At 45.1% G+C, this 22992-nt stretch overlaps 2 protein-coding genes across 4 annotated transcripts; one reads left to right on the forward strand and one right to left on the reverse strand.

Annotated features, from left to right (window-relative positions):
* The first annotated feature begins 624 nt into the window (after positions 1-624).
* On the forward strand, positions 625-8546 carry LOC135541669 (transmembrane protease serine 3-like). Its single transcript, XM_064967984.1, has 13 exons — positions 625-681; positions 926-1199; positions 1424-1543; positions 2131-2247; positions 2373-2496; positions 4097-4225; positions 5559-5605; positions 5711-5876; positions 6037-6209; positions 7351-7446; positions 7565-7707; positions 7998-8150; positions 8523-8546. Exons 1-13 carry the CDS (start codon positions 625-627, stop codon positions 8544-8546), a joined length of 1623 nt encoding a protein of 540 aa, XP_064824056.1.
* Positions 8547-9147: 601 nt separating this feature from the next.
* Positions 9148-16435, reverse strand: LOC135542479 (homeobox protein PKNOX1-like). 3 transcript variants are annotated; one of them, XM_064969447.1, is made up of 11 exons: positions 16360-16435; positions 15303-15422; positions 13328-13470; positions 12938-13109; positions 12243-12416; positions 11930-12047; positions 11509-11606; positions 11262-11396; positions 10232-10308; positions 9959-10131; positions 9148-9654 (listed from the first exon to the last, which is right to left on the reverse strand). In XM_064969447.1, exons 2-11 carry the CDS (start codon positions 15351-15353, stop codon positions 9473-9475), a joined length of 1323 nt encoding a protein of 440 aa, XP_064825519.1. In that variant the 5' UTR covers positions 15354-15422; positions 16360-16435; the 3' UTR covers positions 9148-9472. The 3 variants fall into 3 exon arrangements, with proteins under 3 accessions (XP_064825519.1, XP_064825517.1, XP_064825518.1); XM_064969445.1 differs by having other exon boundaries at positions 11900-12047; XM_064969446.1 differs by lacking the exon at positions 16360-16435 and adding an exon at positions 15508-16315 and having other exon boundaries at positions 11900-12047.
* Positions 16436-22992: the final 6557 nt, after the last annotated feature.

Below are 22992 nucleotides of genomic sequence, written 5' to 3' on the forward strand. Positions count from 1 at the left end.
AAGATCTTGCCTGTTGACAATAGAGAAACCTTCCTCCTATACAGTATGCACCAATGTTCAGTCACTCACTGCACAATTCAAATGACTGAGCATTCCCCAGATGCATGGCCTCCTTACATCCATCTCTATTAGCCTGTACACCTGACTGACCACATCATATGGAACAGCCAGTAAGTAGGCTTATGACCTTTCACCTTACAACCACAGACCCACCACGCCCTCCCTAATTCCCCCAACACCTGTAGCAGCAATGTGACCTGAGTGTCTTCCCAGAATACTCCACTGTAACCTTACCCGCGAGGTCGAGGAGCTTTCAGACGTTACTTGATCCCCCCTTTATGTGGCATGGCACACTGGTGTTGCACCTGCTCAGGTGTCCCATTCTCTCCATCAGGGTGTGGCCAGAGGAGGGAGGGGGAGAGGGAGAGAGAGGTAGAGAGAGAGAAGGAGAGAGAGAGAGAGAGAGAGAGAGGTAGAGAGAGAGAGAGAGAGAGAGAGAGAGAGAGAGAGAGAGAGAGAGAGAGAGAGAGAGAGAGAGTGGTCTGTCTCCCATCGCTCCAACCAGCCTCCAGTGGTGGTCATCTTACTACCATGGGGCCAAGATGATTAGCTGGGTGAGGAGATATGGCCATGCCTGATAGTGACAAGACTGCTGCTGATGGTTTAGCCGAAGAGAGGGAGGTGTGTAGCCAGACTGACCTCCCGAGGTCTGCGTGTTTTAACGTCAATGCTTTTCAGATGAACGAACAACTGACCATGAAGACTCATCCTCATCTCTTTTTCTATCTCGTTCTCATTTTCCCTTTTTCTCTCCCCCTCCCTCTCTCACGCCATCCATCTTCTCTCTCGCACGCCTTCCCTCTATTTCTCTCTGTCTCTCTATTTGTCTCTCTCTCTCTTTCTCTCTCGTACACACTCCATACAGGTGTCTGGGGCAGAGGGAACGGACCCGTTCCGTATTGAGGTTGAGTCTGTGAGTCACGAGGACCTGCCAACCGTGGAGATCCCCACCACCTTCAATGTCAGCCCCCTCAGTGGCCAGACCAGCGGCTCCTGCTCTCAGGACCTCCAGGACCCCCATGTACCCACCGCTCCGCTCCAGGAGCCCCCTGCCCCCACCCCAAAGAGCCAGGGCCAGCTCACACCAACCAGCTACCTCCCTTCCATGCGCTTCATCAAGGTCCGGCCCTTCATGCACGGTATGGAAGCCTCAGAGGACACAATGACTCTCCATCTATGCGCCAAGAGTTTTTCGTGGTCTGGACACAGAGTCGGGAAAACCCCCTTGCTCTGTCTATGAGTGCCTCACATGTTGTAATGGGGCTAACCATGGCTCTTAATGGTTTGTGGCCTTACTAGTGCCAGTGTTGCCCTGTCCCCCATTGTTTAGATTTTCTCTCATGGTTCATTTCTGCTGGTTCAGATGACGGCTTGGTGGAGACTAAGACCCTATGCAGCCAGCTCCTGGCACACTGGCTGCTGCTGGTGATTGTTGCGTGTGGTCTACTGACCCTGAGTCTAGCCCTAGGCATTGGGCTTGGAGGTAAGGGAACACAGTTTGTGGCCTTGTTATCACAAAGTCATTATCAAGCATATTATTACAGATAATCAGAAAGTCTGTCTATAGCAGTAATGTTGAACCACGTGTCGTTGGATTGAAATCAAGGACACATTTGCACTTGACACTATATGGCTGCATTATAAAGTGTTATCTATCTGTTACAACAGGCAATGTTGTGTGTTAGGATAGAGTGTCAAGTACTAGGATTAGGGTATACAGCGTCTGAGTGGCTCATAGATAGTGTTATTGTAATTGTTTCGTTGTTCTGTACTGTTTTATTGTGATTGTAAGAGGAGTCGTGTGTCATATGTGTAACAGGAGACAGGGTGCAGTAAGTTACTCTTGAGGCCTGAATGACACGACAAGTTGTGTGTGTAATCAGGGGGGGGGGGCAACATGTCATTACTTATCATTGTGACGTGCTTTTTACAGAGAATCATAGGATTTTACTACGACTTCTTTCCAATTCCACCACCGTGTGTAACAATGTGTGTGTGTGTGTGTGTGTGTGTGTAACAATGTGTGTATGTGTCTGTGTGTACATGCGTTTGTCCTCCTTGTTTCCAAAGTGGGAGTCAGCTGCACGGGGAAGTTCCACTGTAGCACATCCACTTTGTGTTTTGCCAGATCTGCGCAGTGTGATGGAGTCAGCGACTGCGCAGATGGGGAGGACGAACTACAATGTGGTGAGATGCACACTTCTCTCCCACACGCATGCACGACTAAAAACGTCCCCAGGCTAGGTCAGATAGGCCAGACTTTTCACAGAGTAACCTGTACACACACTAATGTCTGTCTGTCTGTCTCTTAGTGCGTCTGAGTGGGAGGAGCTCTGTGCTGCAGATCAACAGTAGGGGTGTATGGGGGACTGTGTGCTCCACCAACTGGGATCACACACTGGGTTATTCGGCCTGCAAACAGATGGGATACTCCAGGTACCCGGTTGGGAATTGAATGGAATTGAATTAGTTCTCTGTGACAGGGGTAAAAAGATAAGTGAAGGGTCAGAGGTTCACTGGGGCTGGCATGGTGGATGACTAGGGTGAGGGTAAGTGGAGCAATGTCAAGAGACACACAGAGAATACAGATCATTCCACCATAGAAACCATTCTCCCACAGGGCCTGAGGAGATAGAGACTATTACATCGATATGACTCTGCAGTTTGTGATAAAACTCTCTCCCTCCTCGTTGTAATACACCCACATTTACCCAGCTTTCAGAGGGAGGGCTTTCTAATGTGTTTCTGTACCCAAAGGTCCCATTAACTGCATTGCTAATCCCATTAAAATCAGCCTGGCATTAAATGAAGTGAAAAATCCCCAGCCCAAACAACCAGCGCTCTAAGTAGGTCAAGATTGTCAGTTATACCATTGGCTGTGTTACAACGGATCTGGCCACGTTCCCATTTTGGGGATCATTTTGGTAATGAAGCCCTTTATCTACTTCCCCAGACTCAGATGAACATGTGGATACTATTTTTAAGTCTCTGCATGCAGTTTGAAGGAAGTTGCTAATTAGCACTAGCGCAATTGCTAACTATCATTAGCATAATGACTGAAAGTCTATGGGTATCTGCTAGCATAGTAGATACCCATAGACTTCCAGTCATTGTGCTAACGCCAGTTAGCATTGGCTCACAAGACTACCTCTAACTTCCTTTAAACTGGACACAGAGACATAAAAACGGTATCCACAAGTTCATCTGATTCACGGGAAGTAGATAAAGACTAAAGATGTAGTGCCAAAATCCCAAAGTATCCCTTTAAGACCTTCCTAGTTAATGTTAGGAGTATGTTTGGACTAATAATTAACTGCTTTTATAAAATACAAATAAAGTTGACTCAGCCTGTCACGTTCGTTATAGCGATGAGACCAAGGGCGCAGCATGATTTGCATACATCTTCTTTAATGAAGAAAGAACACTGCACGAACTATACAAAAACAACGTGAAGCTATATAAGATAAGTGCAGACACAGGCAACGAACACATAGACAATAACCCAAGAAATACCCAATGAATATGGCTGCCTAAATATGGTTCCCAATCAAAAAAAAGAAAATAAACAGCTGCCTCTAATTGAGAAACAATCTAGGCAACCATAGACATGCATAACACCTAGACTAGTAAACACCCATAGACATACAAACCCCCTAGACAGGCACAACAACACATATATCACCCATGTCACACCCTGACCTAACCAAAATAATAAAGAAAACAAACAATACTAAGGTCAGGGCGTGACACAGGCACATGAAATCAAAGACACACATTCAAAATAACTGTGGATGAAACACAATAAAGTCAACAGACTTATTTCCGTTGTGGTCCAAGTATATTAGGATCCTGTGACCACTTTTATAAATGTATTGTAAATGAATGGGTAGTGCTGTCAATGGATCTAGTCACAGAACGTCAACATAATTGCATCCCAAACCCACCCACTGCCTTATAAGCGGGAAAAATGAAGATTCACACTATATTTGCCCCAATAAACTGTAAATGTCTGTGTGGTTCCTTCTTGTTCACTCAGCTACATCAGTTCCAGATCCCTGCCCCTCTCCTCTGTCGAGTCGGCCTTCCAGGCTAACCTGGTATCAGTCAACCTGAGTCATCCAGATCGCCAGCAGACTGTCAAGATCCATAACACCACCTTCCTCAGGTGAACCATTTGGCCATCCATTTCTGACAGAAGATACAACTGTGCTCGCTACCAGTCTGCCAGTCTTTCTGTTAAAGTTCTAATGTACAGCTGCAGCCGCAAGTTCTTCCTCTTCTGGCGTATGCCCTTACAACCAAAGATCTTTTCACAAGCACTATTTGCGTTAAGTACACAAATTCTTGATTGTGCCATCAAGCTACGGTATGCCACCGCAAGGACTACATACTATGCTGATGTGAGGCTGTCAACAGGGCTGTGATGGTTGAATGTCTCCCCGTTCCTGTTATCGGAACTGAAGCCTTTTGAGCGACAGTGGCTTGCGAAAGTATTCACTCCTCTTGGCATTTTTCCTATTTTGTTGCCTTACACACTGGAATTAAAATATATATTTTTTGGGGGGGGGGTTGATTTACACAACATGTCTACCACTTTGGGGATGCAAATATATTTTCTTGTGAAACAAACAAGAAATAAGACAACAAAAAAAACAGAAAACTTGAGCGTGCGTAACTATTCACCCCCCCCAAAAAGTCAATACCTTGTAGGACCACCTTTTGCAGCAATTACAGCTGCAAGTCTCTTGGGGAATGTCTCTATAAGCTTGGCACATCTAGCCTCTGGGATTTCTGCCCATCCTTCAAGGCAAAACTGCTCCAGCTCCTTCAAGTTGGATGGGTTCCGCTGGTGTACATCAATCTTTAAGTCATACCATAGATTCTCAATTTGATCGAGGTCTGGGCTTTGAAGAGGCCATTCCAAGACATTTACATGTTTACCCTTAAACCACTCGAGGGTTGCTTTAGCAGTATGCTTAGGGTCATTGTCCTGCTGGAAGGTGAACCCCCGTCCCAGTCTCAAATCTCTGGAAGACTGAAACAGGTTTCCCTCAAGAATTTCTGTGTATTTGGAAAACGGCAAGGGGTGAACACTTTTGCAAGGCACTGTAACTGTCTGGAGGTACCCCAAAGTCGCGCATGATACAGTATTTGTCAATCCTTCACATTTCTCATGTGAAGCATTTCCCTCAGAAACGCATGTTGCTCGGCGGCAGTAACTAAATGTTTCGTAAGCGTCGAGTTGTGATCTCATGTTTCACTTCAGTCCATGTCATGTTTCTCAATTACATCAGGGCTTGACTGGGTTTGTACATGGTACACATCAAACTTTTGCATTGGTGTTATCCAGAGAAGAACCTAATTTGAACCAGTTTACTGTATAATTTCATTTTCTGAAGTTATTTCCAGCATGTTATATACAATTGGTTCTCTGCTCAGGTCCACAGACTGTGTGTATGTTGGCAGTAAGTATAAGCCTTCATTCTCTGTTTTTCCAGTAAGACCCAGTGCAGCTCTGAGAGTGTGATCGTACTCAAGTGCCTAGGTGAGTGAAAGAGTGACAGTGGAGTTAGGAAGTGTGTGCGTGCGTTGTGAGTGCATACTAGCAACATTATCATATCAATGGTTTTCCCCTGGCTGCCCCCTGCAGATTGTGGCTCCAGGCCCATGTTCAGGTCTCGTATTGTGGGAGGGAACGTCTCCAAACCAGGCCAGTTTCCCTGGCAGGCCAGCCTGCACTATCAGAACCGACACCTCTGTGGGGGCTCCATCATCACACCACGCTGGATAGTGACAGCAGCACACTGTGTCTACGGGTGAGTCTCTCTCACAAACACAGGTGCACATGTGCGCACACACACGCACGCAAGTACGTACACACACAAACATTTATACTGTACTGACCTTACATGAACACAGCATTATTTCTTAAAGTGATATGATGTCTCATTGGTTGACTGTCCATCCCTTCTCAAGGTTTGCAACAAAAACCATGCTGTGGGCGGTGCAAGTGGGATTGACAGATCAGCCGATCAATGGGGTGCTGTCTCGCTCTTTGGAGAAGATTGTCTACCATGCCCGCTACCAACCAAAGGGCTTAAACTATGACATCGCTCTATTGAAGCTAACAGAGCCTCTTACCTTTAATGGTACCACGGTCTCCAATGAGCCCCAAAAGTTTTGGTACAGCGACATTTTGTTGTTGTTTTGGCTCTGTACTCCAGCACTTTGGATTTTAAATGACACAATGATTATGAGGTTAAAGTGCAGGCTGTCGGGTTTAATTTGAGGGCATTTTCATCCATATCGGGTGAACCGTTAAAAAATGACAGCACTGTACATAATCTCCCCATTTTAAGGGACCAAAAGTATTGGGACAAATTAACTCTTATGTGTATTAAAGTAGTAAAGGTTGCAAGTTCAAGCCCCCGAGCTGACAAGGTACAAATCTGTCGTTCTGCCCCTGAACAGGCAGTTAACCCACTGTTCCTAGGCCGTCATTGAAAATAAGAATTTGTTCTTAACTGACTTGCCTGGTTAAATAAAGGTAAAATACAAAAATAAACACTTATACGTTAGTGTGGACGCTACCATTTATTTTATTATTTTTTCCTTTATTTTACTAGGCAAGTCAGTTAAGAACAAATTCTTATTTTCAATGACGGCCTAGGGACAGTGGGTTAACTGCCTGTTCAGGGGCAGAATGACAGATTTGTACCTTGTCAGCTCGGGGGTTTGAACTTGCAACCTTTCGGTTACTAGTCCAACGCTCTAACCACTAGGCTACCCTGCCGCTGTTTATAGATAATCCTGAATAATGATGAGTGAAAAAGTCACAAATATCATTTTTTTCTAAACGGTTCAGCCGATATGGACGAAAATACCCTCATATTTAAACTGTCAGTCTGCACTTTAACATCATAGTCATTGTATCATGGAGTACCAAGGCAAAACAACCAAAACATGTGCCCCAATTCTTCCTGTCTGTCTTGTCCTACTGAGTGATAGTGATATAGGGCTCCATTCAATCTTTAATCTGTATCGCGGAAGCATTAGAGATTGCGTGATAGAAATGTAAAGGTCATTTCTGATTATGCTGACATACAGTATGCAAGGTTTACCGTGAACACAGTCCCCCGCCAACGCAGGAACATTGCCTTTACATTTAAATTGGGCTTTAGTGCTGAATGTCCGCGATACGGATTGAATAGAGCCCTTAGAGTAACTGCTCTTATTCACTTCAAATCTGAAGGAGCACATCAGGTTCATTGGCTAAGTCTTTTCCTCCAGGTCTGGTTGAGCCTATCTGCCTGCCGAACTATGGGGAGAGATTTGAGGAGGGGAAGATGTGCTGGATCTCTGGGTGGGGTGCCACAGTGGATGGAGGTGATGGGCTCAAATTCAACACCTGACTAGATGCGCAAGCATGCACCACATGCCCCTCACATACTGTGATACACCTTTCCTGCCCTTCCTCTCTGTGTGTGTGTGTGTGTCTTTCCAGGGGAGACCAGTGTGTCCATGCACTCTGCCCAGGTCCCTGTGCTCTCCAGCAGGGACTGCAGTGGACCGGGAGTGTACCAGGGTGCCATCTCCCCTTGGATGGTCTGTGCAGGCTACCTAGAGGGGGGCAAAGACTCTTGCCAGGTATCTTTCAGAAGTGGACCTCAGAGTTCCATGACCCATTTGTCTAAAGGACAAAGTGCAGACAAAAAGCACACAGCGAAGACAAACGGTTAAAAGCAGGTGGTGGTGATTCAGCAAGTAGAATCGCCAGGAAATTAACAGAAAATGTCAACCAATTTCCTGTTCAAAGGTGCAAGAACGGTCACCCGCTGCTTTTAACCGTTCCTTAGCACAGTGTGTTTTGTGTTATAACCCTCACCTATTTGGAGTCAAATGCACTGCTGCTAATCCTGGTGTGTTTGGCTCCTCAGGGGGATAGCGGAGGCCCTCTGGCCTGTGAGGAGTCATCAGTGTGGAAGCTGGCGGGGGCCACTAGCTGGGGCTATGGCTGTGCTGGGAAGAACAATCCTGCCATGTACACTCTCATCTCACACGCTCTGACCTGGATCCACCAGCAGATGGAGGTGAATTCTACTGTTGGTACTGTATACTGATGCACTGATGAACTCTGCTGGTGGCAGACAGTACTGCAATACTGTTAAGGCTGCTATGAAAAGGAGAGAGATACATGGTTTAAATGGACAGTCCACCCCAAAATCAAAGTCTGTCAGATGTTTTCAGACATCAAAATTAATTTAGGCCTGGATTTACTAAGAGTTTCACCAGTTGCAGAATGAACCGTTCATTTAAGAGTGAAGCAGTCTTGAAGTCTGAGACAGCCAGTGAAATCAATGGAAAACCTTTTGGTAGTTTATTCTTTAGGATTAGTCAGTTAAATCTGTTAGTCTATTTAACATCAAAATGACACACACTCATTCTGTGATATCTTTCCCCAGAAAGAAGAGGCACTGAGTCCTTGATCCCCAAAGGATACAGCGGCTCACATATTTAGAGGACTTTACTCAGAGACACTAATTATTTGTTCTTAAGCACCACGATGAATGGACACCATCTGAGGCTGAGTTGACAGTAAAAGGTCAATTCCGATTGAGCCGGCATCTGCAGCGTTTACTTTGAATGCGATCTCCACGATCGTGGTAACATCACCTGTAAGTGGGGCATAGCCAAAAAGGGTGATCAGATTGAATCCTGGCCTAAGCTTGGTCTCATATTAGAAGGTTGGCACCTCCACCGTGAGCCCCTTCCATCCCTACACACAAACCGTGTATGTAGGCAATAGTTGAATAGTTGGAACATGTACTGTGTATAGTACACTGTTATATACCGTTATATAGCAGATGTGTTTGTAGAGAAATATGGTACAGAGAACACAAGTAAAAACCTGTATAATTTTTAAATGCCATAAAGATATGTATTTATTTTTACAAAAAAAAAAGCTTTTTTTCCAATGATTTGTTTTTGATGTTGCACTCATAAGGGTGTGAATTTCTTACCCTGTCGATATCCTCCCCTGAAATACTGCGTCTACACTCCGAAATAAAAAAACTAAGTTGAGGAGAATCTTTCTTGAACATTTTATTATTAGAGAAATCCAACAGACCTTGAAAAGCAGGTCAGCCATATTGGACATTCAATGTTCATACATAAATATTCTTTAAAAAACAAACTAAACAAAATAAAAAACACTAAGCAAAAAAGCCAAATGAAAAAAATTAAACAGCCTTCATTCCAAACATTTTACATATAAAAATAGCATTTTTTTCTGTTTCTAGAAGGGCCTTAAAGGCCTAGTGTGGGTTGTCTTGGACACTGATGAGTGTTGAGTAATATAGTCAAACATAGGCATGCATGAGGGTGTGACATCACATCCCGCAGTAGTGGTATGTCACTCCAATCCGGCCATGTCACCTCCCTCCTCCTCCTCTTCTTCCTCTTCTTCCTCCTCGCTCTCGCCCTCCTCCTCCTCGCTGTGTCCTCCCATCATCACCTGCTGCATGGCCAGTGTTGCACCGTCTGAGGTCAGCGTCTGCAGCTCGTCTACACTCATGCCCATCGTCACCATGGTCACTGAGGAAAAAGATCAAGCTTCAGCCACACCCACTAACCAGTACGGAATTGGACAGCGTATAGTCAGAGTTGACCGGGGTTATCGTGGTAATAGAGATGGCTGGTATGTTAAGGGCAAGATCAAGTCATATCAAGGTGTGAAAACCACAGCATGGCATTCCTCCCAGCCTGTAGTAAGGACTGGGGACTGCCCGGAACTCTGATATGTTCCTACTGTGATTTCTCACTTGCGGTTTAATAAATCACAACAGGAGCATATCAGAGTTGCAGACTTTTCATATTATTCATTTTTCTGGGCATTTACCGTCATCGTCCATGGCCACCTCTTGCCCTACACCGGCCGAGGCAATGTTGTTGGCCATGGGCCAGAAACGCTGGGTGGGCCGGCTCTGGGGAGTCCTCTTCCTGCTCTTGGGCGTGTCTGAAGCACTGCTGTCCATCATGGGCTGGAGGATACGCCTCCTAGCATTAATGAACCTGGAGAGGGAGAGACGGACAGGGCCTAAGCCAATCATCTGAGGCCACATTTCTACGCTTGGGTATAAGGTGTGTGTGTGTGTGTGAAAGATTGCCTCACCAGTTGTTGACCTGCAGCAGGGTCAGGTTGGTCTGTATGGCGAGCTGTTTCTTCTCGTCCTCTGTGGGATAGGGATGCTGAGAGAGAAAGAAAGAGAGAGAAGGGTAAAGAACACAAACAATAATTTACAGCAAATGAGTTCTATTAGCTCCCTATTAAGCCAAGTAGGTGGATGACTGAGACTGTGGATGGATGACGTAAGACTAAAGGTCAATTTGTATTGGAACGGCACAGGATGTTGATTAAGTAAAGTTGCTCCTATGTGAATTAAGAGTTCGGAGCAGCCTGGCCACTAGTCGGATACCTTTTTACCCAATTTCTCTGTTACTTGATCTGCTATCATGCAACGTTTGTGGGCACCACATCGACCATTAAAAACATCGGTATAAATTGCTAGTGGGCCATGTGGGGAAAAATGATGAGGTACTGGGAGGTTGGGCTTTCGCCCCAACCAGGATGTATTTAGATTCAACTTTAGGATGTACAAAGGCCTGAGGGCCAGGATTGGCCGCTCGGGAGCAAGCAGAGAGGAACAAGCTGTAGTGAAGACGCGTCATCTCAAAGTGTCTTTGTGAGGGCTAGGATGTTCTAACATCTGGCTGCTAGTTAACTGTCTCTTACACACACGCGCAGGCACACAACAAACACACACCGACACCCACACATGCAAGAACACACACAGGGAACAAAGGGCCTCTGTTAGCTACCAGTCTGGTTAGGTCCACCATTGGGCCTGTGGGCTGTCTACTGATTAACCTCTGATTAGCATTTAGCCAGCAGACCATGGGCCAGTCATATGAGGACCTAACACATCCGTCTCTGTCAACGCAACCGCTCCGAGCCATCATGGGGCGAGCCATCATGGGACGAGCCATCGTGACAGGGGCCAAATGCATGCACGTGCACACAAGCATGCTCAGACACCCTTGGAATAACCTAGCAGAGCTTTACTCTGGGTTACATTACATTCAGTTATAGTTGAAGTTATTCTAATCTTAGGAACGGTTGAGACGAGGTGTTTTTCACTCACCCCTATGTGTTGGAAGAGCCAGGTGCGCATGATGTTGGTGGCTGATTTGGGCAGGACCCCCCTCTTGTTGCTCTTGGATGAGCTGTCCTCCTGGGTGAAGAAACTGCTTAGGTCCTGATTGAGCTGCAACTGGAGCTGTACACACACACACACACACACACACACACACACACACACAGTCAATTCACAGAACCGGCTGTAGTTTGTGTGACCGTGTGTCTGTCTGTGTGTGTGGTGTATTCCTCACCTGTGTGTTGTTGATGCGTATTGTTTGGGGTGAGATAGCTTGTCCCACCACCTGCCCCTGAGGAGTGACTACTGTGATGGGCTGGTACACTGTACCACCTGCTCATACACACAAATAAAAGTTAGGGCATTTTTGGTAACACCTTGATCCAAGGACCCTCAGCACCTCCCCATAATCAACTTTGAAATCAACTCTGAAAAAAAAGAGGCAACATTCACGGACTCAAGAAAACTGACTAAAACAGGGAGGGACTACCTGAACCTGCTAAGAAAATATTGTTTTTGTTATCCGCTGAAAAAAGTTTTGCTACGGTGTGCCATAATTAATATGACCCAGTAGTGCTAGTAGTTGTCTTAACAGGGACACAGTAAGGCCGGAGAGGAGAGGGTACCTGTAGAGGTGGTATGCCACGGAGACATACCTGCTAACACTTGGCCAGCAGAATTGACTGTTGTCAGGGTAACGTTGCCCTGCTGCAGGGCCGAGGCTGACATCACAATGCCTTGAGGGCTGAGGGTTCCTGTGAGTGGGCTGGAGGTCTGTGGACACACACACACACACACACAGAATTAGCCTTACTGTATTCACATTCATTTGTGTTCATCTTGTATAATTGTACTATTATGCGCTTATCATTTAATCCCAATACAATAGCCAAAGTTCCCTCTGGGAAAGATACAAATAATCTATGAAGGGGAAATGTGTGTGTATAACCTGTGTGTGAGTGTGTGTACCTGTATCTGGACAGGGGAACAGGGGCTGTCAGTTTCTCCTCCACTCAGCAGGGTCTCACTGTTCATCTTGGTGCGCAGGCAGGCGATGTAGCGGCTACAGAAGTCCTTACACAAGTCGCTCACTTTCTCCAGCTCCAGGAGGTGTATACGCAGCACCTGGATGGCCTTCACCATCTGGGGTCAGAGGTCAAAGGTCAGGTGAGGTCATTAGCAGTCCATGGGTAGGTATGCTGCCAACCCATAACTCTAACCCTGACCGTAGCCAAGGGTTAAGCTTAACCCTTACCAATTAGGTCATTCAACATAAGTTTGCTGGTCAGTCATGTCTCTTCAGTTCTTTCCAATAAAGACATGGGTCACAACATTTATTTCAGTCTTTTTGATAAAACATTTACCATCACACATACACTCTTTCAATTGCTCGATGTAAAGAGGCAATTCAAGAGTGTTTTGTTGAGGGGCACAACAGCCGTGGAACTTCGTTATATTATCTTATAACGTCAAAGACAGACGTGTAATAGCTAGGTCATGTTCATTAGGTACCAAAAGGAAGAAAACATTCAAACAGGAAAGGACCAACTGGACATATCCAATAAGAAACAACTCTTTTTTTTTTCTCCAGTTGCACAACATTTTCAAATGTTTTCAGTTGCATGCCCAAATGAACAAGACCCTGGTAGTGCAGAGTTCCTCACCAGGTTGTCCACGTCTGGGTCGTCACAGAAGAAGCCCTTGCCCTCTTTCTTCTGGCTGCGGACAAAGTTCTCAATGTCCACGTTGAAGCTGGCAGAGCTGACGCAGTCCGAGCTCTGAGTCGACTGCTCACACTTCTCAAAGAGCAGGGCCAGCAGAGGGAACAGGGGGTGCCTGCGATGCACAGGCGAGTGCAAAGGATTAACGCCACAGTCGGCACAGTTAATGAAAGTACACAAACACACAGTCATGCACCGACGCTCGCAACATCCACACAAGCTCACAGTCATAAACAGGACAAGGGAAGGAAAATGAAGGAGGAGGGGGGGGGAAACAGAGGGAAACAGCTCTGATGAGGAGGATGGAGTGGAGGAGTACCATGACTCGCCTACCTGTAGATGGCCTGCTTGTCTGTGTCCATGGGCATCTGGGGCTGCATGGCAGAGGGGCTGCCTGCTCCCCCCTCGTTTCCCCCGGTCAGACTCTGCTCCGGATCCCCCTCCGCATCCGCTCCCACGCGCATCTGCACCAAGACCTTTACCCAGGGAAGAGACAAGTATGGTAAAGAGAAGAGTGGGAAACAAGGCAGATAAAATAGAAGGAGAGTGGAGGAGAAGGGAGGGGATAGGAGTGAAACCCAGTAAAGTTAGTCAGTGGTTGGTAGATGACTCCCACTCAGGGTGGTAATGGGGTGAGTACACACACCTCAGGGAGAGGAGAGAGATATTGGTCTGACTCTTTCCACTCATAACACTGTCTCAATTCAGCGGCTTACAGACACCGCCTTAGCCATTCATCTACTCACATTGAACCCCGATGAATACACTGTCTGTAACTTCTACACACAGTTATAAATTACTCATGATCCATTCTAGTCCTTCCCCGTTTCAACGTTTTTTTCCATTTAGTTTTTAGTGAAAACGACCCTGTCCTACACTGCCTCAGGTCAGGCTCATTCCAACTGTGCCTAATGCTTCACAGGATCTGACATTCATTGGTTTTTAAAGTGGTCCTCTGTAGCACAGTTGGTAGAGCACAGTGTGGGCAATGCCAGGATAGTGGGTTTGATTAATGGGACCACCCATATGGGAAAAATGTATGCACTCATGACTGCAAGTCATTTTATACTGAACAAAAAAATAAAAACATACAACAATTTCAAATATTTTACTGAGTTACAGTTCATTTAAGGAAATCAGTCAATTGAAATAAATTCCTTAGGCCCTAATCTATGGATTTCGCATTGATGGGACTACAGATATGCATCTGTTGGTCACAGATACCTTGAAAAAAAAAGTAGGGGAGTGGATCAGAAAACCAGTCTATCTTTCATCAGCTGTCCAGTTGTCTGGTCTCAGACGATCCAGCAGGTGAATAAGCCAGATGTTAGCACGCCAGCCCAGGACCTCCACCCGTGGCCTGCGGTTGTGAGGCCGGTTGGACGAACTGCCAAAACAACGTTGGTAGAGAAATGAACATTCAATTCTCTGGCAACATCTCTGGTGGACATTCCTGCAGTCAACATGCCAATTGCACACTCCCTCAAAACTTGAGGCATCAGTGGCAACGTGTTGTGTAACAAAACTGCACATTTTAGTGGCCTTTTACTGTCCCCAGCACAAGGTGCACCTGTGCAATGATCATGCTGTTTAATGCCACACTTGTCAGGTGGAAGGATTATCTTGGCAAAAGAGAAATGCTCACTAACAGGGATGTAAACAAATTAGTACACTCAATGAGAGAAATAAGCGTTTTGTGCGTATGGAAAATATCTGGGATCTTTTATTTCATGAAACCAACACTTTACATGTGGCGTTTATATTTTTGTTCTGTATAGATAAAAACATATGCTAAATGGCATATATTATTATATTAAAATGACATGTATGATGATGAATATTGCCTCTCTCCTACTTGCACACCGTAGATGTGTGGCTGTTACAGTATTTGAAAAACATTCCCCCACTCACGGTCTCTGGATATTGATGGTCCTTGCCCTTGTGATTGACTTCTGATGGCGCAACAATGACTTTGATTGAAAGGCAAATGTGTTAAATTACACATTTATGTGAGAGCTAGAAGATGTGTGGTTAGACTCAGCCCCCGCTATCTCTGCCATGTTTGCTGGGAGGCCATGGAATCCACAGAGGATTGATAGACTTTTAAAGTGTGTAAAATTAACTTTCACAGCAGCTCATTGAAATTGGGAATTCAGGACAGGAACACTTCTTCAGACAGTTATTCATTTACTAGCGAATTTGTGGTTAGGTTTGGGGTATATAACATCACACAGCTCATTCATTGGAATATGGCCACCCACTTTGTAAAATGTTCAAACTTCACTCCTCCTCGTCTTCAATTCCTTACCTGATCTACCTCCGGGTACTCATCTAGAGATGCCGACTGGGCTTCCATCATGGTCGCTGCCAATGATGCCAATACACGGGCATTCCAGTCCAAGACCTAAGACCTGTGTGGCTACCAGTCCTACAGACAAATGCATCAGACATGGGGTTCAGATGAGGTTTTCGTTGTTGTCATAGATTAGATATAACCATTGCATGATACATACATAGCCAATGAAGAACGTAGCGTCGGGGTACTATGTCAACACAGGGCCTTTCATTCTGGGGTAGGAGGATTCATCTTTTTTGGAGTGTGGTAAATGCTTGGTCACTGTATGCGTGTATCAGAATGGAATTCAGACAGTGCTGTTATCAATTCACGCGCGTGCAGGGTGGGAAGGATGTTGTACAGTCAGTAGCCCTAACTTCCGGGCACACATTTTGATTAAATAAAGCATGTTTTTTAACGCAGCAGTTGTGCATCTACAGTTCGTAATGTTCACCAAGCATCATCCTAAACTGGGACACTAGGCCCACGAATCTCTCCTTAGCAAGCCGTATCCATTGGCAAATATAAATAAGGGGGGAAAAAAATCAAATGTGTTTCCATAACAAACAAAAAAGTGCATACAATTTCGTGTCAATTTGATTACCAGTGTATCATACCCTCGCTGTCTAAAGATCGTATAGCGGCTCAGGCTACATGTAGCAGATAATATTGGTGCTTTCAAATGTTGAACAAATAAAACTGTCAACAGCACACATCCCAACTACATTGCGGTCCTCACTAGGTATCTCTCATAATAACATTCGAATATCCAATAGTCTGTAGATGAGTGAACACACGCTTGGCCTTCTCATTCACAATTTCCAATGCGCCTTTTCCAAACAAGCGGACATCTTTTTTTCTCTCGCCACAACAGCTTGCCTTTAAGTGTGATCAGTCTTTTTGGCTCACTGTCCATTCTGCAAAGTGCACATTGGCTCATTCCATGGCGAGCCACTGCATTCAAGCATGTTGCGTCGATTGTTAGATTGATGGGCGACGAAAAAAAAGAGGAATTTGAGTGACAGCTTACCTTAGTGCCAATCTTCGTCACAGTGACAAGGGGCTGCTGCAATCCGGGCCCGCAGTTTTCGTGTGTCGTCACTACGTATAGGCTCGCAGACTATTTTCTCTCATTAATATTCAACATGTGGGAGGAGAAGCAATTCCGAACATGCCTTGTCCCGCCCCTAGAGGCCGATACCCTTCCCCTTATGCTTAAATTATGATTACAAATTATTATTAGGAATTAAAAATACATTTCTATTACTGGACTACAAATGACAAAAACATGAATCATTGAAAAATTATCCCTAATAATTGATGACATGAGTTTTATATTTCTGATGCAATGACAACTTTTTAAACAAAGAAGTGAAGGAGACTACCCATACTAAAACATTTAAAAAAATTAAAAATGGTTATTGGTCAGATTTAATTAAAAGACAAAAGACAGAGTGAAGATAATTTTGCAGACCAATCATCTAACTTGGTCCCTGACAAGAGAAAGAAAAGCGACATTGTACACTGTGAAATCTATGCTTCTAAATTAAGATGTAGATTAATGGATATAAAGTGCATCACAGATGATCAAAGGATAGTAGAACGTATGCCTAGACTGACCTGACTTTTTAAATGTCATTTAAACTACAACCAAATCTTACCAAAATTAACAAAGGACTGATACTTATGAACACACAATTGACTCACCAGGGAACTAAAAATCGGGGAACTCAGTGAGGTCACCACCACCATACAACCGCTGTCGTTTGGCCATCTCCTCAGACAGTGCTTTCTCATACATATCCACCAAGCCCCCAGAGGCTCTGATATCAAATAAGATGTTATTTGTCACATGTGCCGAATACAACAGGTATTACAGTGAAATGCTTACTTACAAGCCCTCAACCAACAATGCAGTTTTAAGAAAAAAAAAGAAAAAAAAGTAAGAGATAAGAATAACAAATAATTAAAGAGCAGCAGTAAATAACAATAGTGGGGCTATATACAGGGGGTACCGATACAGGGTCAATGTGCGGGGACACCGGTTAGTCGAGGTAATATAGGTAATATGTACATGAAGGTAGAGTTATTGAAGTGACTATGCAAATATAATAACAGGAAGTAGCATCAATGTTCCGGGGGGGGGGGGGGGGACTAGGCTATGCAAATAGTTTGGGTAGCCATTTGATTAGTTGTTCAGGAGTCTTATTGTTCGGCGGGGAGAAGCTATTTAGTAGCCTCTTGGACCTAGACTTGGCGCTCCGGTACCGCTTGCCGTGCGATAGCAGAGAGGACATCTATGGCTGGTATAGAGGTGCTGGATGGCAGGAAGCTTGGCCCCAGTGATGTACTGGGCCGTACGTACTATCTTGTGTAGTGCCTTGTGCTCAGAGGCCATGCAGTTGCCATAACAGGCAGTGATGCAACCCGTCAGGATGCTCTCGATGGTGCAGCTGTAAAACCTGTTGAGGATCTGAGGACCCATGCCAAATCATTTCAGTCTCCTGAGGGGGAATAGGTTTTGTCATGCCCTCTTCGCGACTGTCTTGGTGTGCTTGGACCAGGTTAGTTTGTTGGTGACGTGGATGCCAAGGAACTTGAAGCTCTCAACCTGCTCCACTACAGCCCCGTCGATGAGAATGAGCACTTGCTCGGTCCTCCTTTTCCTGTAGTCCACAAACATCTCATATGTCTTGATTGCGTTGAGGGAGAGGTTGTTGTCCTGGCAACACATGGTCAGGTCTTAGACCTCCTCCCTATAGGCTGTCTCATCGTTTTCGGTGATCAGGCCTACCACTGTTGTGTCATCAGCAAACACAATGAGGGTGTTGGAGTCGTGCCTGGCCGTGGAGTCATGAGTGAACATGGAGTACAGGAGGGGGCTGAGCACGCACCGCTGAAGGGGCCCTGTGTTGAGGATCAGCGTGGTGGATGTGTTGATACCTACCCTTACCACCTGAGGGCGGCTCGTCAGGAAGTCCAGGATCCAGTTGCAGAGGGAGGTGTTGTGTCCCAGGGTCCTTAGCTCAGTGATGAGCTTTGAGGGCACTCTGGTGTTGAACGCTGAGCTGTAGTCAATGAATAGCATTCTCACGTAGGTGTTCCTTTTGTCCAGCTGGGAGTGCAATAGAGATGGCATCATCTATGGATCTGTTTGGGCGGTATGCAAATTGTAGTGGGTCTAGGGTTTCTGGGATAATGGTGTTGATGTGAGCCATGACCAGCCTTTCATAGCATTTCATGGCTACAGCGTGAGTGCTACGGGTCGGCAGTCATTTAGGCAGGTTACCTTAGTGTTCTTGGGCACAGGGACTATGGTGGTCTGCTTGAAACATGTTGGTATTACAGACTCAGACAGGGAGGACACTTTCTTTCCTGGATCAGTTTTAATATTGCGGATAAATTGTTGCTTCCATCAATGTAATTGTCTGCATCATTTCCAATCCCCCATATATTTTTGGTAAATATATATAGTGAAGACACTTGCCAGTTGGTCAGCGCATGCTCGCAGTACTCATTCTGGTAACCTGTTTGAAGGTCTTACTCACATCGGCTGCAGAGAGCGTGATCACACGGTCGTCCGGAACAGCTGATGCTCACATGCATGTGTTACTTGCCTTGAAGCGAGCATAGAAGTTATTTAGCTCATCTGGTAGGCTCGTGTCACTGGGCAGCTCTCGGCTGTGCTTCCCTTTGTAGTCTGTAATAGTTTGCAAACCCTGCCACATCCGACGAGCGTCGGAGCCGGAGTAGTAACATTTGATCTTAGTCCTGTACTGATACTTTGCCTGTTTGATGGTTCGTCAGAGGGCATAGTGGGATTTCTTATAAGCTTCCGGGTTAGAGTCCCACTCCTTGAAGCGGCAGCTCTACCCTTTAGCTCAGTGCAAATGTTTCCATATTCCAGTCTGTGCTAGAAAAGCAGTCCTGTAGTTTAGCATCTGCTTCGTCTGACCACTTTTTTATAGACCGAGTCACTGGTGCTTCCTGCTTTCATTTGTGCTTGTAAGCAGGAATCAGGAGGATAGAATTATTGTCAGATTTGCCAAATGGAGGGTGAGGGAGAGCTTTGTACACATCTCTGTGTGTTGAGTAAAGGTGGTCTATACATTTTCTTCCTCTGGTTGCTCATTTAACATGCTGATAGAAATTAGGTAAAACTGATTTAAGTTTCCCTGCATTAAAGTCTCCGGCCACTAGGAGCGCTGTCTCTGGATGAGCGTTTTCCTGTTTGCTTATGGCCGTATACAGCTCATTGAGGGCGGTTTTAGTGTCAGCATCGGTCTGTGGTGGTATGTAGACAGCTACGAAAAATACAGTTGAAAACTCTCTCGGTAGATAGTGTGGTCTACAGCTTATCATGAGATACTCTACCTCAGGTTAGCAAAACCTCAAGACTTCCTTAGATATCATGCACCAGCTGTTGTTCACATATATGCATAGGCCCCCGCCCCTTGTCTTACCAGAGGTTACTGTTCTGTCTTGCCGATGGAGTGTATAACCCGCCAGCTGTATGTTCTTAATGTCGTTGTTCAGCCACGAATTGGTGAAACATAAGATACTACAGTTTTTAATGTCCCGTTGGTAGGATATACGTGCTTTCAGCTCGTCCCATTTATTTTCCAGCGATTGAAAATTAGCTAGCAATACGGATCGCAAGGGCAGATTAGCCACTCGTCGCCTGATCCTCGCAAGGCACCCTGATCTTTTCCCACTAAATCTCAGTTTCCTTCTCCAGCGAATCATGGGGATCTGGGCCTGGTCGGGTGTCTGTAGTAGTATATCCCTCCCGTCCGACTCATTGAAGAAGAACTCTTCGTCCAGTTTGAGGTGAGCAATCGCAGTTCTGATGTCCAGAAGCTGTTTTTGGTCATAAAAGATGGTAGCATCAACATTATGTACTAAACAAGTTATGAACAACACACACAAAAATGGTTGGTTAAGAGCCGATAAGACGGCAGCCCTACGCTCTGGCGCCATCGTTCCAAGGCTGGGTAAATCAGGGAGTGTTGGGGTTGGAAGATAGAAAGAAGTGACGAAAACATGGTGAGACATGAGGAATCAAAGAGACGGTGTAGAAAATGTACACCCTCTTTCAAAATTGTCACCTTTTGTTGCCTTATAGCCTGCAATTAAAATGGCTGGGAATAGTTTATTATTCCATTGATCTATACATCCTACCCCACAACTTCCAAGTGAAACAAATATTCAGATTTGTATTTATTTATATGAACAAGAACAAAAAAGGAAATAGCTTGGTTGGATAAGTGTCCACCCCTTTGTACTAGCAATCCTAAATTAGCTCAGGTTGTAACCAATCACCTTCAAAATCACACACCAAGTTAATTGGCCTCCATCTGTTTTATTGTAGTGATTAACATGATTTCAGGACTCATTCAGCAGTTCATGTGGGTTCCCTCTGCTGGGCAATGAATTACAAAGCAAACACTCAACCATGAACATGAAGGAGCTTCCAAAAGAACTCTGGGACAAAGCAGTGGAAAGGCGCAGATCAAGGGATGGGTATAAACATATTTCAAAGGCCTTTAATATCCCCTGGCGCACGGTCAAGATGATTATTAAGAGGTGGAAGTTGTATGGCAGCACTAAGACCCTGCTTAGATCATTAGATTAGTTTCTATTAAGGTATCTTTACTTTTACTCAAGTATGACAATTGGGTACTTTTCCCCCCAATGGCCTTCCCGCCAAACTGGATGACAGAGGAAGTAGGAGACTGATCAGAGAGGCTACCAAGAGTCCATTAGCAACTTGAAAAGAGCTACACACTTTTATAGCCAAGCCTGGTCAAAGTATGCATGTGACAACTACAGTGCATTTGGAAAGTATTCAGACCCCTTGACTTTTTCCCCATTATGTTATGTTACAGCCTTGTTCTAAAATTGATTAAATACATGTAAACATTTTTAGAAATGTTAGCAAATGTTTTAAATATAACAAAATAAATACCTTACCTTACTTATATAAGTATTCAGACCCTTTGCTAAAATTGAGCTCAGGTGCATCCTGTTTCCATTATCATCATTGAGATGTTTATACAAATTGTTTGGAGTCCACATGTGGTAAATTCAATTGATTGGACATGATATAAGGTCCCACAGTTGATACAGGTCCCACAGGACACGTCAGAGCAAGAATCAAGCCATGAGGTTGAAGGAATTGTCCATAGAGCTCCGAAACAGGATTGTGTCGAGGCACAGATCTGTAGATACCAAAAAATGTCTGCAGCATTGAAGGTCCCCAAGAACAGAGTGGCCTTCATCATTCTTGAATAGAAGAAGTTTGGAACCACCAAGACTCTTCCTAGAGCTGGCCGCCCGGCCAAACTGAGCAATCGGGAGAGAAGGGCCTTGGTCAGGGAGGTGACCAAGAACCCGATGGTCACTCTGACAGAGCTCCAGAGTTCTTCTGTGGAGATGGTAGAACCTTCCAGAAGGACAACCATCTCTAAAGCACTTCACCAATCAGGCTTTATAGTAGAGTGTCCAGACGGAAGCCACTCCTCAGTAAAAAGTATATGACAGCACTCTTGGAGTTTGCCAAAAGGCACCTAAAGACTCAGACCATGAGAAACTAAATTCTCTGGTCTAAGGAAACCAAAACTGAACTCTTTGACCTGAATGCCAAGCGTCACGTCTGGAGGAAACCTGGCACCATCTCTATGGTGAAGAATGGTGGTGTCAGCAACATGCTGTGGAGAGGTTTTTCAGGGGCAGGGACTGGGAGACTAGTCAGGATCGAGGGAAAAATGAATGGAGGACCTGCTCCAGAGCACTCAGGAACTCAGACTGGGGTGAAGGTTCACCTTCCAACGGGACAGTGACCCTAAGCCCACAGTCAAGACAACACAGGAGTGGCTTCGGGACAAGTTTCCGAATGTCCTTGAGTGGCCCAGCCAGAGCACGGACTTGAACCCGATTGGAGATCTTTGGAGAGACCTGAAAATAGCTGTGCAGCGATGCTCCCCAACCAACCTGACAGAGCTTAAAAGGATCTGCAGAGAAGAATGGGAGAAACTCCCCAAATACAGGCGTGCCACGCTTGCAGCGTCATACCCAAAACGACTCTAGGCTGTAATCGCTGCCAAAGATGGTTCAACAAATTACTGAGTAAAGGGTCTGAATACTTATGCAAATGTGATATTATTATTATACATTTGAAAAATAAATGTGCACATTTGTCAAAAATCTTGCTTTTGCTTTGTCATTATGGGGTATTGTGTATAGATTGATGAGGGGGGAAAACTATTTAATCAATTTTAGAATAAGGCTGTAACGTAACAAAATGTGGAAAAAGTCAAGGGGTCTGAATACTTTCCAAATGCACTGTATATCCCAAGATCTCCACAAATCTGGCATATACGGTAGGGTGACAAGAAGGAAGCCCATCTTGAATCCCATTTGAAGTATGAAAAAAAAACACTCGGGAGACTATGTGTTCTGATGAAACAAAAATGAAACTTTTCAGCTATAATGCAAAGTGTTACGTTTGGCACAAACCCAACATAGCACCTCACCCAAAGAACACCATCCCTACTGTGAAGCATGGTGGTAGCAGCATCATGTTATGGGGATTTTTCTCATTGTCAGGGACTAATGTGGTTGGAGGCTCCATATAGACTGGGTGTGATGCAATCGCGGAGCA

This window comes from Oncorhynchus masou, chromosome 6 (assembly GCF_036934945.1).
Source record: "Oncorhynchus masou masou isolate Uvic2021 chromosome 6, UVic_Omas_1.1, whole genome shotgun sequence".
NCBI lineage: Eukaryota > Metazoa > Chordata > Actinopteri > Salmoniformes > Salmonidae > Oncorhynchus > Oncorhynchus masou.